Source organism: Pocillopora damicornis, chromosome 2 (genome assembly GCF_964200805.1).
Source record: "Pocillopora damicornis chromosome 2, jaPocDami1.2, whole genome shotgun sequence".
Classification (NCBI taxonomy): Eukaryota; Metazoa; Cnidaria; class Anthozoa; order Scleractinia; family Pocilloporidae; genus Pocillopora; species Pocillopora damicornis.
Window position 1 is genome coordinate 35,111,530 of NC_142671.1, and position 16,344 is coordinate 35,127,873.

The 16,344-nt window shown below is 37.4% G+C and overlaps 2 protein-coding genes and 1 long non-coding RNA gene across 9 annotated transcripts; 1 reads left to right on the plus strand and 2 right to left on the minus strand.

The window, feature by feature from the left end:
* Nucleotides 1-77: 77 nt before the first annotated feature.
* LOC113686408 (ras-related and estrogen-regulated growth inhibitor-like protein A) lies at nucleotides 78-5,609 on the minus strand. 2 transcript variants are annotated; one of them, XM_027204024.2, is made up of 6 exons: nucleotides 5,380-5,576; nucleotides 5,198-5,296; nucleotides 4,693-4,834; nucleotides 3,137-3,193; nucleotides 2,422-2,495; nucleotides 78-1,221 (listed from the first exon to the last, which is right to left on the minus strand). In XM_027204024.2, the coding sequence occupies exons 2-6, from the start codon at nucleotides 5,231-5,233 to the stop codon at nucleotides 790-792; spliced, it is 741 nt and encodes a 246-aa protein (XP_027059825.2). In that variant the 5' UTR covers nucleotides 5,234-5,296; nucleotides 5,380-5,576; the 3' UTR covers nucleotides 78-789. The 2 variants fall into 2 exon arrangements, with proteins under 2 accessions (XP_027059825.2, XP_089052796.1); XM_089196670.1 differs by having other exon boundaries at nucleotides 5,198-5,609.
* A 710-nt stretch (nucleotides 5,610-6,319) lies between these two features.
* LOC149051034 (uncharacterized) lies at nucleotides 6,320-8,125 on the plus strand. The gene is made up of 2 exons (XR_016183721.1): nucleotides 6,320-6,444; nucleotides 8,020-8,125. It is a non-coding gene; the product is annotated as an uncharacterized LOC149051034 (long non-coding RNA).
* LOC113686399 (ras-related and estrogen-regulated growth inhibitor) lies at nucleotides 6,949-15,862 on the minus strand. Of its 6 annotated transcripts, none has more exons than XM_027204013.2 (5): nucleotides 15,449-15,862; nucleotides 10,417-10,555; nucleotides 8,605-8,661; nucleotides 8,375-8,448; nucleotides 6,949-7,888 (listed from the first exon to the last, which is right to left on the minus strand). In XM_027204013.2, the coding sequence occupies exons 1-5, from the start codon at nucleotides 15,509-15,511 to the stop codon at nucleotides 7,451-7,453; spliced, it is 771 nt and encodes a 256-aa protein (XP_027059814.2). In that variant the 5' UTR covers nucleotides 15,512-15,862; the 3' UTR covers nucleotides 6,949-7,450. The 6 variants fall into 6 exon arrangements, with proteins under 6 accessions (XP_027059814.2, XP_089052793.1, XP_027059815.2 ...); XM_089196667.1 differs by having other exon boundaries at nucleotides 15,357-15,754; XM_027204014.2 differs by lacking the exon at nucleotides 15,449-15,862 and adding an exon at nucleotides 11,070-11,207.
* Between the last annotated feature and the right edge of the window lie 482 nt (nucleotides 15,863-16,344).

A 16,344-nucleotide genomic window follows, 5' to 3' on the forward strand; every position in this document is an offset into this window, starting at 1 on the left:
TTTACACTTCAGAGTTAATTCTCTGTTTCACCATTTGTGTTCCCAGTGCTACGCGGCACAACATTCATAAAAAGAAACACTGTCTGTTTTATCTTTAATAAGGAGTAAGAGGAGGCGGTTTTGGGAACAGTTCATTCCATGATCCCTGGCATAAACCGATGATCAGTCGTCTGAAATCCACGGTACTGTACTGCTTTCAGAGACAATTATTCTAAGACACTGATTTCCTCTGGTTAAAATGATTTTACGCGTCGCTCAAATATGGAGACCGAGCACACGCGGCACTGGATCTCCACGTGCCAAAAAGTTCCTGACATGTGATTGAGTATTTCTGGACCCTGCTGAAATCCCCGAAAACGGAATTGATCTAAGAATACTTTTAGTAGGTTTAAATGGTTTTATAGGATTCTTTTGTTATCATCACTTTCCTAAAAATGGTATCAAACAAATTTCCAATTGCTGCAGACCATACGTGACTGATCATATTTGTGACATAGAATACAACCATAGCAGAACTACAAACTGTTAGAATACCACTATGTTTATTTTTTGGCTGCTAACTAAATAAGAGTCAGTTTATGAGTAATGATTAGAAATTTGTGAGAAGCTTTTTCAAATAAAGCGAAAATTAAAAGAGAAAGGAAATATGCTCGTAACCTTTCATCAAACAATTGGTTGTTAGAAATATTAGGATGTTTTTTAGTTTCCTTGAAAAGGAATGATTATGTAAGGATCCGTCTCTCAGCTTGGTCTTTTACGCGAACTGTTTTCATTGGAAACTGACTGCCTCTAAAATTCGACACTTCCTGATCGGTACCTGTGTTCTGTAATGACAGTTTGTCCCTTGTTTTTGAAACCTCCTTTCAATCTCCTCATCAGTGGAGACTTGGGCGTCTTTTGTACATGTCCAAGGGATACTCTTAGATAAGTTTGTTTCAATATCTTGCTGTGCTCAGCAAAATCTTCAGAATTTGATAGCTGATGGAATGAACAACCCATGTTTACGGCGAAAAGTTTTCCCTCAAATTCTGTCACCTCTGTGTGTCGTTTCTGATCTGCTTTCGTTGCTATTAGAAAAATCGCTGACGAGGGAATATTCTTTGTTTCGTGTAGATATTTGATGATGAGGGTGGCCTCTTGGAACGATGAGCGATCAGTGATGGAGTAAACTACGAATATGATGTCCAATGATGCACAGGTATCAATTTTTTCTTTGCAATTCTGAAATATTATATTAAAAATTAAACTGTTAGACATTAAGGAGGGAGAGAGAGGTGTAAAATTTTGAAATTGGTCAATTTTAGAAAATTGCAGGGCCTGATTGTTCAAAGCTGGGTTGAGATAACCCAGGATAAGTGTGAAATTTGATGTCAGATCTAAATGCTATCAAAGAAAATACAGCTGAATTTCTTTTGTCTACAGTGTTGTGATTGGATGCTTTAATGAGAACAGAGAAAATCATCCCAAACAGGCTTTTGAACAAAGGAGTTAAGGAAACCCGGATTAAAATTTAGCCTTGGGTTAGCGCTTATGGGCCGTTGAAGAAAAAAATGGGCTCTGGTACACGAACACGATTTCCTAAAGGACCTCTGAGGACCTAAAGGACCTCTGAGGTTCAATTCCTAGTCTTCAATATTCAGAGTTAAAAGATGAAAAGTGATCAGATGAAGAAGTAAAGGGGCTTGAAGGCGGCTTGTGATTTGCACTGGATTTCGAATCCTTTCGACTTATCTGTGTATTAATATGCAATTGCCAGGATTGTACCCATCGTTATCCAAGTCTTGGATCAATTTCAGTATCTGAGCAACTGCGGACCTACCCCTTCCTTAACCCAACATTAACCCTAACTTGTCACCAATCGACTGTTGCCGGGTGAGGGGAGGGATAGGTGAGCAGTTGCTCAGATACTGTCATGGATTCCAAGCGTTCAATGTATGCACATGCGTAGTCAAATTGATTGTCCGTGAAAGCTATTAATAGCCTTTGCCATATCATTACTGCAAGACTGGAATATAGATGGAGATGTTCCTTCACAACTAATATTGGAGTCATTAACAAGTTAAATTACTCTTGCTTACTAATAGAAATGCCACCTCGTTCTGCTCATCGCAAAAGAAAAGGTCAATCCTAATTGGGAGTGCAATGATAATTTACTTGACAAAACTGGTTGTTTACAGCAGTTAAATTAATAATTAATTGCAGACATCTTGAATTGTACGCCTTCATGTTGTGCTGTTATCACTGAATAACTGTTACAATACCCAGATAAAGCTTTACACGAACCAATAAATAAAAATTGTGGAGAGATCAGAGACATCACTAACTATAATTCCCCGAAATCGATGAAATCTTCAACATCGAAACTCATGCACCTAACACAGGATTGCAAAAAAAGATAAGTAACAAGGAAAGGGTTGATACCTTGCCAGCTGTGTCAAAAACATGAAATAACACCTCTTGTCCTTCTATATCAACGCGATGCTGATACCAGCTCTCTGTGGTTTAAAAAAAATTTGAGGAATTCTTTTACTGTTTACGCTAATTCAAAACTAATTAAATGCCTTCCCAAGATAACACCTTGCGCGATCCTCATCTTTTCAGTCTGTCAGCGAGTTAGTCAGGTTTATGCTTTTATACGTGAACGAACGCAATGTTGTTTAGTTAGCGGTACATTCTGGTAGCAAAGCCAATGTTTGAAATTTCTCTAACCCTGCTGAAACGTTTTCTCAAAGTCAGTAGTATTCTGTCTTTGAAGTTTTTAAAATTTGTACCGAAAAGTTGAAGGTATTTTGTACGTCTGTTACTGCTTACAATCTGCACTAATTGCGTGAACTTTGTATCAAAAGGTTTAGATTTATCTCTGTGCTTCTGTTGATAAGTGGGTGACTCAGAAATAAATTGCTATTTGAGAGAAAGGTACAGATCAGAATTTTCCGCCTACGTGCTGTAATTTTCTACCAACTCGTAAACAAGTGTCGCCCCTCTGAAATTATTTAAATATTTTTCAAAACATTCCAAGTGAAAATCGATTGTTGTTCATAAAATGATTCTTATAGAAATTCAAGAATAGAGAACGTTATTGATTTAGTCACTAGCTGTTACAGTGAGGTAGTATTTATCGTGTTTATCAACTTACCTAATGTGCCGTCGTACTCCCCAATGTAACGACGTGTCAGAAGACGAACAGTGAAGGCTAGCAGAAGGAAAAGAGAATGAAACTAGAAGAGAATTTTAACCTGTGGCACTGAGTAACAACTAATCTCTGCTCATGTTACCCTGGAATATCAATATATTATCCAGAAAAAACGTATTTGTAAAAAAATGTCAGCTGTAGGGTCTGATCACGACATAACAACCTATCTTCAATTCACTAGGCAACTCGTACAGTGTAACAACCACACCAGGGAACCATAAGTATCATGTTTGAGGAGTTAACTAGCTAGGTAAAAGATCAGTTAGAATTACTTCTACTAGGCAACATTGATTTGTGATCGTAAAAGTGCAAAAGTAACAAGACAATTAAGTAAATATAATTAGGAAAAGACAAATAAAAAAACACAAAATGACAAAACTGAAAGATTAAACATCAAAAGGTTTCGCCGTACAGCAAGGTGTTTGTTTTCGACAGTATTGTTTTGGAAGTTTTATCAGTTTACAAACAAACCCCCATTTAAAGGCTCATCGGGAAATCATGCAAAATTGGGAGCATAACAGAGCGGCTTGACGCTTCGCTGAACTGTACAATGGCGTTTTGGAGAGCTTAAAATAAAATTATGAATGTAACTTTTGAGTACGAAAACACGGAATAATTGTCGTCCCATCAAAGAGAGTCCAAAGATTAATTTATTTCATGTCACCTTACATTTCTTAAGAATTTGTGCATAGATATTTTTGGTCACAGCTTTACCACGAAACGCCGGAAGGATATAAAAGAAATCTGATTACTGACGATAAGCATTGTTGCACCTACCAAAAGTCAATATGTTGAAGTTTAGAAATGGAAACTTGATGAGTGAGTGGAGTGGGTTTCACTAAAGATGTTCGGTTCCCTGCTGCGAGAAGATGCTGTACTCACGCAAACTTTTTTTATCGTTCTCAACTGTTGTGTAGTAGAGCTACAGACGAGTGTGTTTCGTGTTTTTCAAAGGTTAAAATCTTGAAACTATATTTTGTTAGGGAAGAAAAACGCCAAACATTGGGGTAATTTGAAAAGAAAGGCGTATGGCCGTACGTGAAAACCTACTGCAAACAACGAACTTACAAGAAAATTCGAGTAATATTTTCAGGATTGACGAGCAGTCAATATTCCTCCGCTCTAAAGTCGCTTAGAAATGACATCTTTTTCAGTGCACATACAGAGAAAATCTCTACCTGACTTATTTTAGGATATTTTGGCATTAAATAGTCTCTTACAACGCTGTTAATGTTTTTTACATCCGGTGACAAAATCTTAGTAAAGAAGCCTCCGTTTGATTTTATCATGACATTTCGTTTTATCCTGGTAGAACTTCCTTGGATGCCTGTCTCTTGCATGCGGCAACTAGTGCGTGATAGCAAGAGGCTCTCTGAAACTATTTTATTGCCGCGTCAGCTCCAAGAGAAGTTTGGTGATAATCCCTCAATTGCAGGCGCGTGCGACAGGCCTCGTAAGGTCGCGGTTTTATTGTAATACATGAAAGGCTCTCCACTCACCGGTTTTTCCAACGCCATCTTTGCCCAGCACAGCTGCTCTGATGACTTTGTTCTCCTCTTCGATGTTATTATTTGACCCTACGCTGAGATTCCGCGGTTTTCGTGGAAACACTGAATGGCCAGCGTTATCTTGTGGGAAAGACTTCAGGAAAACAAAACAAAAAAAAAATCATGCATGCGTTAGCTGTTCCCTAAATGTCAGAATATGCATATCGCTCCGTCTTGTTATTTCTACTAACTTCTCTACGGAATCACTCATCTCAACCTTTCACCGCAAGATGCAAAAAGAACACTCAAATATCTAAATGCATTGCTTCTGGATTTCTTTTGTGGACAGCCAAGTGATTTTCCGAGAGCTAACCGCAGAATGCATAAGAAATCTAACATCGGGGAAAAATACACCTTGTCGCATGTTTTGTTACTTAGTGAACAAGTTTTATGATAATTTAAACATCACAACTTTTAGTGAGTTTAAATAAACATTTACCCAGTTAAATTTACTTACCATTCGTCTTCCAAATTGGTCACCTTTAGTTTCCATTTTTCACCGTGTATATGATCCGACTCTTGGCAAATCTCTGATCGGCACAACAACGTATTAAACCTTGTGGAAAAATAGAAGAAAAAGTTCTCTGGTCAACAGTTTCTCAAACGTGGTTCACTCCATTCGAGGCTAATGATGCTTACAACTGCTTGCTCGCCTAGCTCAGGGTTCAAATTATTGACGAACGTATCTTTGCGAGATGACTGCGGAGAATTATACTTCCTATTCAACGCATGTTAGTTGGACACGGGTCAAATATAACACAAGAGCCAGTCTGGCACGGAAACTGAAATCTTTACGTCGCTTTTGATGTAACCATTGTTGGCGGCAAATTATAAGTGACTGTTATCGATACCAGGGGTGTAAGGTCACTGCGGAGTTTTCTTTCTTCGGACCATTTTAATGGAAAAACATCAAAACTTGTCAAAGCAAAGATTCGGCCCTCCCTGGGTTATTTAGAAAGCAAACAGCGTTAAAGCAAATCAAGGCTCTAAGGTTTAAAGGAGGGGCGTGAAACATGGAAGAGAGAGTACATCCTGAATCTTTAGATTCATCTGTACTTAATCTATCAATTTTAGTTTACTATAGAAACTGTATTTTCCTAAATATGGTATCTTTCAGGAATAAAATCTATCGTGTATAAATTGATCACCTAGTCTCCTTAGTTTCCCAGCGACAAAATTCTGTCTTCTAGCCAGCTTAATTTTTCCTTAATCTGCCTTTTTAATTAGCGGATTAGTACGTGATAGAGGCTTAAGTGTGATTAACTACAGGGATAGTTCAAATATGTAGGAATCAAAGTCCTGTTTGAGACGCATCCAAGCCTCAGTAACCTGGACGAGTGTTACTTCCTTGTTTTGTTTTTTTTTTTTGTGTTTTTTTTTCGCCTTCTTTCATAAATCAGTTTACGTGTGGCAGTTGCTAGAACTGATGATGTATAATGTTCTGGTCGTATTTGTGAAAAGATGCGAAATATGGTCTTTTGAGATAACAATCTAGCATTGAATGATTCTGTAATGTTTTCCAAGTGAGGAGTTAAACAAAACGTGTGACCTTTGGTAGTCTGTCCAACAGAAACCACAATCTTTAGTTTGTACATCTTGATGTCTTTTCATCATGCGTTTGCGTTGAATGAGGGAAAAATTCTTAACGTTTTGCAGGACTACGCCTCATCTGTTGCACAGTATTTACAACTAAAGTTACTTAAGGTAAATGATTTGCTCGTTGATATTTAAGGCATCAGTTCTTAAACCTATAACGAAGAAAAGCCTTTTGGTTGTATCTTGTGAAGCGTTGCATGATACAGGGGTGCTCGGAGAATTCGGCAGAACAATGGCGTAGAGTAAAGTCTGATGGGAGGGCAAGGTCAATCAATACGAAAATACCCACAAGGTATTAACATTTGCTCAAAATTCCAAACGTTTCCAGATTAAAAAGCTTAAAGTCTCAGGAGATGAAAAAAAAAATCGATTCCTTTGGCCATTTTCTATCCCTACCTTTCCATTTATAAACAAACACATTTAAATCTCTTGACATGTTTTCAACACTTCCAACTGTTTCAGCTCTCATCTACGCTTTCGCGTTTTTGTTCAAAAATGCAACTTTTCGATGCATGTTTGCCTGTCATCCACACTAAAACCTTCCCGAAAACGCTGATGTAAACGGAGACTGCATGTATTCGATTGTCATATCTGATAGAGTATACAACTATATATTTGGAGTTTCTTTTAATTTCCTTTCATTGATGTTCAATGGAAATGAAAACCTCTTGTTCCATCTCCTGCTCTCGATAGAAACATACGTATCCAGGCCTTGTTATTCGTAATTTATCAGTCCAGCTTGATATTGATTTTAAATATGACGAACAATGGAGAGGGCAAGGTACACTGTTGGGGCTATAGACAAATATTTTTAGCCTTTTTTGGATTCCTATTTACAAGAGTTTCTAGTGTTTCAACAATTACTGATAAACTTAAGAGTTCTCCTATGTTTTAAATAAACGGAAAGACTCTAACTTGAACAATTTCATAGTATAAACTTGCTCTATCACGTGTTCACAAATTTGCAATCATTACAAATGATTTGAGTCGAGGGAGATTTTATCTAAAATTGTTCTGAAACGTTTTCTTTCCCTTGAGGTGAATTAGCCCAGATGTTGTCACGTAAAACTATTTTCTTCACCTAGCACAGCGCAGTTCTTGGTGACGTGATAAATCAAAGAGTCGAAGTCCTGTCCCTGTTTTCAATCACTTGTGGAGTGGGACTACTTGTGTGCGACCTGTGTTTTAGTCCTTTTCTCATCCGCGTCATAAGTGGAGATTTTGAACCATTTCCCTTATTATTTAGAGAGAATCGAAGCGAACCGCGTAGAACATCTTGCGTACCATCAAACCCTTCGTAGCTTGAAATAGTGTAAAACTCACATCCGAGCTCCATCGCTAATAATCTTCCTTCGTATTCTGTCACATCCTGTCCGTATTTAAGATCCTTTTTGGTAGCTATTAGAAATATCGCGGCCCGATTGACGTTTCTTGTCTCAAGGAGGTACTTAGTGATTAGAGCTGCTTCTCTGAACGACGAACGATCTGTCGTTGAATAAAGAACGAAATATACATCTGCCGAGGAACATGCATCGATCTTTTCCACAGAGTTCTGTGAGATGAAAAACATCAGTTTATTAGTTGTCACTGAAAAGTATTTCACGTAGATATCTTTATCATGTAGAAATCTATAGGAGCATCACGGAAAAAGCGACCTGCTCTCTTTTTGAATTTCAATTCCAGAATAGAGAAGCCAGAAGAGCAATTTTTAAGACAGTGGCACGAAAGTATCATGGGATTGTATTGGTTTTACGTTACAGCGCCCACGATTGGACCAGAAACTGGCACTACTTTCCCTGCCAATCAGATGCTTATCAACAATTCGCGGTTTCCCGCGCTTGAGGAAATTTTTCCTTCTCCTCATTGGTTGTTGTGATTACTTGGGTTCGGTTTTGTGTCACTGGAATAACTAAGGCGGAAAACGATTAAGGCCAATTTTCTTGACCTAAGAAAGGAATACGTAACTTGCGATGGACTCTTTTTTTGTGAAAGCTGTAAATTTCTTGTAAATTTTGAAAAAGCAGCTTGATCTACTCACTTGTCCCGCAGTGTCCAAGATTTCTAAAAGGTTTTTTTGTCCGTCCACTTCAACACGATGACGATATGTTTCTTCTGAAGTTAAAGAAATGGTAGCAATTAGATATAATCTGTCACTTTTTTGGCTTAAAACTAAAACTTGATCTGGTATAGCCGACCCTTTTACAGTACAGGTCACGTGGTAAGCTGTTGGCCAATGAAATTGAACAAGAAGAAAATGTTTTTCATTACCTAAAGTGCTGTCGTATTCTCCAATATATCGCTTTGTGAGAAGTCTGACTGTGAAGGCTAAAAACAACGATAACAACAACAACTTAAAATCATCTTTAGTAATCAAAAAGCAATCTTTATGTTACTTAGCTATTTTAAATAGTTTATTTACTACTAACATCAAGCTACATTTTCAAAACAGCTCTTTTATAAACCATAATCTCGCGTTTCATTCAAAGCCAGTTACAGGCGGTTTACTGCTGCTTGTAAGACCTTTTACCGCCCTTTGTTTAGCCTGCCGGAGCAGGCTCTTGTTTTTCGGTTTTGCCTTACGACCCCTTTCCGGGCACAGCCGCCTATTAAATCATCAGAGGCCGCTTATTGGGAACGTTTTTGAAACCCCTGCATTATCCATCTATATTTTTAACTTTTTCCATTCTGTGTTGGGTGTGGTTCACAGGAATGCTGACAGAGTAAGTGGAATCAACTTTGCGTGCAATATGTAAACACGCTGTAAACACGCTGATAAAACTTCCACGCTATCCTAAATTAAAATCGAGTGCGGTTGTACAATTTTAATCTGTTTTTAATAGCTGTGTTAATTTATCTTGATAAACATACTTTGCAGCATGTATGGCCAGTAGTCACGAAAAGAAATGATACGAAGTTTCTAGATCTGGGAATATGTCTACAAAGTTTGAATTTAACCTTTAGTGCAAACCTTGCTTTGCTAATTTAATAGCCTTGATTTGTTAGAATTTCGGCCCTTGGCATAGGGAATTGTTCATCTTTACTTTTATTGTTATTGTCTACTATAGGGGTGGATTTCCTTTTATGGTAACCACCACAAATCTTTGTGTCTTCCTCTACTTATGAAGGCGCGTACAGCCTTTTGACACGCAATCCATTGATACTCTGTTCGTTTGCTCGAGTATTCAAACTTTCAAGAATCAAATTTTTCTCGCATTGAAAGGGTTCTGCCGCATTTTTTAAAGTTCGGCGTTTGTTTCTCAATGAATTTCATAATAAGCTATCTGTTTTTGTGTTCTCTATCGATGTCCCTCCTTGTCCCTTGAGTTCAAGTTTTATTTATATGTTTCTCCGAGCTGAAATCTCCGTTTAGTAGAAGTTAGAAATGAAAATATTTAATATGGTTACGAAAAGATTGAAAAGTCCTTATATTCTGGAAAATTTATTTTCGCCCGGGCGGAAAAGCGAATTTCTTTCACGGAAGCAGGTCATGCAACTTTACGTTTTAAGTGTTAAGACCCAAAAAATTCCGGAATAAGCGACTGTTTTGCGCACGTACCAACTTCAACACACATCCAACAGTTTCGAAATAATTCATAAAGATAGCCTAGAATGGATTCTAAAAACAAATGTTTCTAACGGGGAAACTAGCTGTGCTATGGAACGTGACTGTAATATCAACAACTACAATGACCTTTCACCTGTCGCTAGTGTATAAACATAGTTGCAAACATATGAAAGAATGTTTTTCACGCTAAAGCGTTGAAGCGATGACTTTGTCGACATTCGACATTGGTGTCAATTAATTTTACTGTGATGTTTTTCTTCATTCTCTGTTATCTCAAAACCACACGTCGCATAAAAAGGCATCACGAGAAATGTGCACAGCAACAACTCGTGACTTAGAAGAACGTTTCAATGTAGAGAAAATTGTTTAAACATTCCTTATACGGCGACCCGCGGTGAGATAAAGCTTTGTTTGATTTCAAGCTTTGTTTGATTTCAAGCTTTGTTTGATTTCAAGCTTTCAGCTTAAAACAAAAGAAAACATGCAACGATTTGACATGTTTGGCTTTCAAATACCTGATTTTCCTACTCCATCCTTTCCTAGTACGACGGAGCGAATACTTTTTAAGTTTCCATTGTTGTTCCCAGTGGTTGCTCTAGGCTTTGTTGTACTTTGGAAGTTCGATGGAATTGTCAAGCTATCCATGGTTCTATCCTGGAGGAAGAAGACGGAAATGAGAACTTTAAGCTGAAAAACAAACAGTACCTCACGCATGTACTTCAAATCATTCACTTCTAATTTGAAGAATCTCACTCAAGGACTTGCGTTTCCAAATAAACAGCTCGACCTCTTACTTGCCATCTTGGCTGTACCGATAACCAAATATCAAGTCAACCTCTAGAGAACCTTATTTTTATGCAATGCCCGTTGAGACCTCCTGTCATCAATCGTTTTAAAATCGCCTCCATGATAATAGACTAATATGTGGAATATTCCATTTGTTTACCACAGCCATTTTGATGCCCTTATGTTTCGAGGTATGTGGTCAGAATTTTCAGAGCAGGCGTACATTCCGATGAAAAGAAATAAAAGAAGAGCTAGAGGTGATAATTACAAGTTAAACTGCTAATCAACTGCACTTCAAAATGATTTTAAAAGTCATACTTCAAGACTTCTATGTCTAAAAAGCCACAAAGACCACTCATTACACACGCACTGTTTTTCATACCATATTTGAGTTCTGTGTCTTCAGTGTGTGCAACTCCTCTCAAAAGCAGTTGTGTATTGCTCAGAAAATGTTGGAGGTCCGTAACGCTTCGATATTAAATCTCAAATGAAGTTATTGTTCAATTATTTTGAAGTATTGTTTTACGTTGTTGTTGACGTCATTCCTGTGGTGATACCTTTGTAATTATTGCCCTCCGCGGGCTGTCGGAAGTACGCGCGCTAATACGCCTTTTCAATGAGATTTAGTCGAACTTCGCTTAGGCGCTTATGGCGTAATAACTGATTTAGTGTAACTAACCCAGTTATTACAATTTTCATCAATAAACGAAGCCATAAACGTAAATACTCAAATATTTCGGATTAGTCGAGTTCTGCCAATTTCTGTGAGAGGCTAAGAAGCGTGTTGGCTACAAAACTTACCAATTAAGTTGCCTTTAAGTTAGATGAATCTTTATCATCGACTAAGATTTTTTTAAAACCAAAAACATTTGTGACATGCTTATCTTTCTTACTCCATCACGTACAGGGCTCTCAAATAAAAGAAACATGGCAGTTGGTACGAAAACAATTAATGTGTTGGTACCCTTGAGACATGGTACATTAATTACGTCCACCAGTTGAAGACGAAATGCGCGCTACTTCCAAGGTTTGGCAAACGAACAGTTTACATCTCAGCGTGTCTACGACTCCTAAATCTCATTGTATAACTTGAATCCACTTTTAAAAAATTCTTTTAATGGTCTGTAGTGGGATCTCATATCTTTTAGGTAAAGTTCAGCGAGAATTTCATATTAAAATTGCGTAATTAAAGACGACTGCAGGTACAATAAGGTAATTAGCAAGTTTTCAATTATGTTTTGTCAGTAATAATTGTTCACGTTTGAATGAAAACTCATAACGTCCGAACAATACATTCAATAGAATAGCTAAGCAGCCCCCGGTAAGAGAATTGTCAACCACATAATTTTCGACGAATTACTGCGACAAGATTTGCGTCAATGACATTTTACTCAGGCTAAGGCAAAATTCATAGATTTCAAAAGACTGCTATGTAAATTAAATGGATATCTGGTAGTTTTATTTTAAGTATCTTAATTGGTGATGTGGCCGTTTTTCTGCTCTCTCATTAAAAATGTTGTAATCGCCAATCTATTTGTATTTTGTCAGTCGTTGGTCAGTTTGTGAGTAACGTAGGTTGCACTGTGGTAAACATATGCTGTAAGTTATGATTATAGTAAGAACATCAGTCCAAGGTATCAGTCAGTGCGCTTAGATATGACGTGGGAAAAATCGCTCGACTTCCGCTGCAAAAAATCTTAATCTACGGGCTCAGAACGAGAAGGAATGGCAAACGGCCAATCACAATGCAGCAATGCGGAAACTTTTTAGGCTATCCGATTAAAAAGTAGTCTTATCAATTTGGCCTTTTTTTTGTTGATGTTTGCAAATTTGCCTTCTTGCCACCAGATATCTTCTTAGAGAATTGATCAGACTGTGACTCTGATGTTGTTTAAGACGAAGCTCTTTAGTTGATTTCTTTTTTTTTTTTGCAATCTTCCCTTTCAGCAGCCACCCATCTCCTTCTAGAATTACTTGGTAACTAGACCTTGGTGTTTCATTAAGATGACGTTTTAAACTGAATCTTTTTTTTTTTTTCATTTTCTGCAATCTTTCCCTTTAGCTGCCGCACGTCTCCTTCTCGAACATACTGTTGACGAGAATTTTATGTGTAAACAAACACACGAAGTTCTTAAACGGATTATTTTTTCCTATTTGGCAATCCTCCCTATTAGCTGCCACACAGCAGTTTCTAGACTATACTTTGGTTTTAATCAAGATAATGTTATTTACTGATGCTTTTCTCCTTTTGAAATCTTCCCTTTCAGCTGTCATTTCCTTTTTTCTGGAATCAATTGAAAACGAATTTAGTGCTTTACCAAGATAACGCTCGTGCTCTTTAAATAAACAAAGGCATTAGTGATGAGCCTGTTTACTCTCATCACAAAATAATTTTAATTATTGTGTGATGATAATTATTTTTCCGAGTTAAAAGATATTAACTTTTCCTCTCTGACCGCCAACGGTAATGACTAAGCGAAATTCGATTGACAGCAGCCATCTCAATTTTTATTTCCTTCATTTTTCTTCTCTTACGCCATCGTTTATATCATCGTTTCACACAACATACTTTTCGTGACTTGTGAAATATCTCGCGTGCTTTAATGTTTACAACTGCCCTTATTCAGTTTCCGTGATGAATCATACATTTCTGAGTTAAAATATTGTGGAATGCCAAAATTAACGAACGACAGGAAGTGATCCAATTACTGAAAACATTTAGCCGTGTTATTTTGCCGCTTTGAGCCAGATTTTTCCATATCCTCACAACGCACAGTAGGATGGCGTCTGTTCGCCACGTGTTGCCGGCCTGTTTTCAAGTAGTAACCTGGCGTTTTGAGTTCAGCATTCTTTTGTTTTTTTTTTCACAAAACAAAACTACCTCCACGAAATATTAGGTGGCTGAGATAGAAAGAGGGAACAGAAGCATTCTAAACAAACATGAAGAGGCAAGGATAGATGCAAGTGATAATATTAGAAAAAATTCCAAATAATATTTTGGCCATTGCAATTTTCAAAAGACGTAAACCTTAACCTCGTCCCTCTTCGCTCTATGATATTTGTCAATTTGAATTATGTTTATGAGATGAATTGTTATTTTGAGAATCAGAGCACTCTTCATGGGTCCTTTAAAATTCGTTAGTCATCACAAACAAGAATATTATACACATGTGTAATATGTGAAACTTCAGGACGGCCCTCGCATAATGCACTGCTGTTTGTTTGTTGGTAAACTCTATACTCGATTCAATACTTGTGTATACGCCAAACTTCAAGTGGGGTCTATTCATTAATAAACTAATCAAGTATATTTGCTCACTATAAGCTTCGCAATTACACAGTAAAAGCCACAAACACAAAAGCTCTCGGCAAGGACATTAACGATATTGGCCCTGTTTTCAGTGGTGCATGAAGCGGTAACTGAATTGGAGACCAACGCAGACTCTTTTAATCAAGAAAAAGAAAATTTTTTGTCTCTCTTCCCATCGATCAACAGGAATCAGTAAATAACCTTTGACACTCAAAATAGGCCGCGCTTTTTTACTGAGGAATAGAATTTTTTAGATCCGACTGTACTGGAAACTATACGATCATGAATACATCTCTTCAATTCAAGGCATGCTGTGTTCCTGTTAATGTGTTAATGCATTTAGCCAAGCATTAAACTATTATCACTGTAGAGGGTCATGTTAATCTTATCGCTTAGTCTGATTTCGGTAACACACAACAAAGAATCTTTGGAATAGAAGTGATAATCAAAGGGCGTTGTGGTTTCCTTGTCGGTTCGCATAGATCCGCAACTTGAAATCGATTAATCTTTATCAGATATTCTGGACACGTCTTTTAGCCAAGTGGGTGCACTAATGCCAATTTGTTTGTTTGTTTTTTTTCCTCCCATGCGATCTTATCAAAAAATGAACGCCTCTTCCCTAAACGTAAGTCAGACTTGCGTATTTCCTTAATAGATTTTAAAGGTATTAAATGAAACTTTAAATTTTCCTCCTCTGCAATGTGTGGGCTAGCACTAATGTTGTTAGGATCGAGACTGCCTCGCAAGCCATTTCATCTTTTCTTTTTTCTTTTCCTTTTTACCTGGCAAAATTGATGCTATCGTCTTAACTATGTTAGGAATAAAAATCCCTAAGGATGGCGTATGCTTTTTTCGATATTTTCTGCCGTGTAGAAACGTCGGCCTGTGAGTTCTGTAGGTGTTAACAAACAATCACATGGGCAAAAAGAATTCTGAAGGCCTTTTAAATCTACTCTTAACTCTCCAGTTTCAAATTGCTTTGAATGTGTTCGAGGCTAAATAAAATGGATTACATGAGATTTATCGTTAGGAAGACAAGCGCATGTTACACATCCAAGAACCGCGCCTGTTTTGACTGGGAGCACAAAATAACCACACTTAATTTTCTCATGTCTCATATAGATTAAAAGGAACAGAATTTTTACATACAAATGAAATTTTGGTAACGTATTTAGTTTTGGTTAGCATATTTTCCGTTTCTCAACCGAGTTTCCTTTCATCGTCCGTTATCCCGTTGAAATCTCTTAATTCCTCTATCACTTGAAGAAAATTTCTCTCGTAAGAATAAATTGAGAAATGATAAGTCAATACTTATACTCTGTATGTCAAAGGTGAAAGAAACTGGTCTGAATTGCTCACTTTCAGTTTCCAATCTCCCCAGAGTCTCCAATAGTCAGAAGCTTTCACAGAAACCATACGATGACTCACAAGATGTATTAAAAACACATTACCGGACTAGAGTTCCTTTGCCTTCCACTTTTAAACATCCAGGTTGACATCTTGAATTCGGGCATTAGGAGCTAAATTAAGAAACAGCTCTAGAAGGTCTAGTCTCTAAAACGCCTCTTCCAATTCGGCAACTTGCCCGGCAACCTGCTATGCACGTATCTCATTCGATCTTGCGTCCGATGTCCTACTGTTTGGCGTTAAATATTGTTGCAAGTGCTAGCTAGTGACCTTAGCAACTAAGACAGTCATCGGGAAGTTGTGGTTGAATTCCGGTGTTATCTCCTGCTGGATAAGCACAAACGTAAGCTATCGAGCATGAACAGGAATTTAAACCCTCTTAAAATGGTGGGTTCTTCGAAAATGCGACAAAAAAAAACACTTGAGTTCTGTTCTTGTTTGTATTCGTTTGCAGAAGTGGTTATCAACAGTAATTCCGTCCTCTATAATTGGATTCCGTTCGGTTATCTCCCTTGTTTGACGTATTTCATGACGAAGTGGAAATTACGAGAGGGTTCATCTTAGCCTTCTTGACACAAAAATAAACCTGGAATAAAAATGGAAGCAGTGTTGCGCCATTCGTCAGATTCGAAGTCATGTCACAATGGAATACTTATAAATGCTTTATTTTCCTATTTCAGCTTTGTTGTGTATGATAAAAAAATGTTTTGTCCAGGCTTGCAACTTCGCTGATACATAGCCAAAAAAATAGCATAATTAAAACAAGTTTTGTTTTAAACTTGAAAAGTAAGACAGGAATGTATTTTGGCTGGGAGACGTAAGACTATAAATAAACAACACCTACGCAGTCAGAAAACAATTCAGAAGGTGTACATCCCCCGAAAAATCCCTTTTCAAATGAGATTAAAGTAAATGAAAACCATGGCCACCAAATACTACA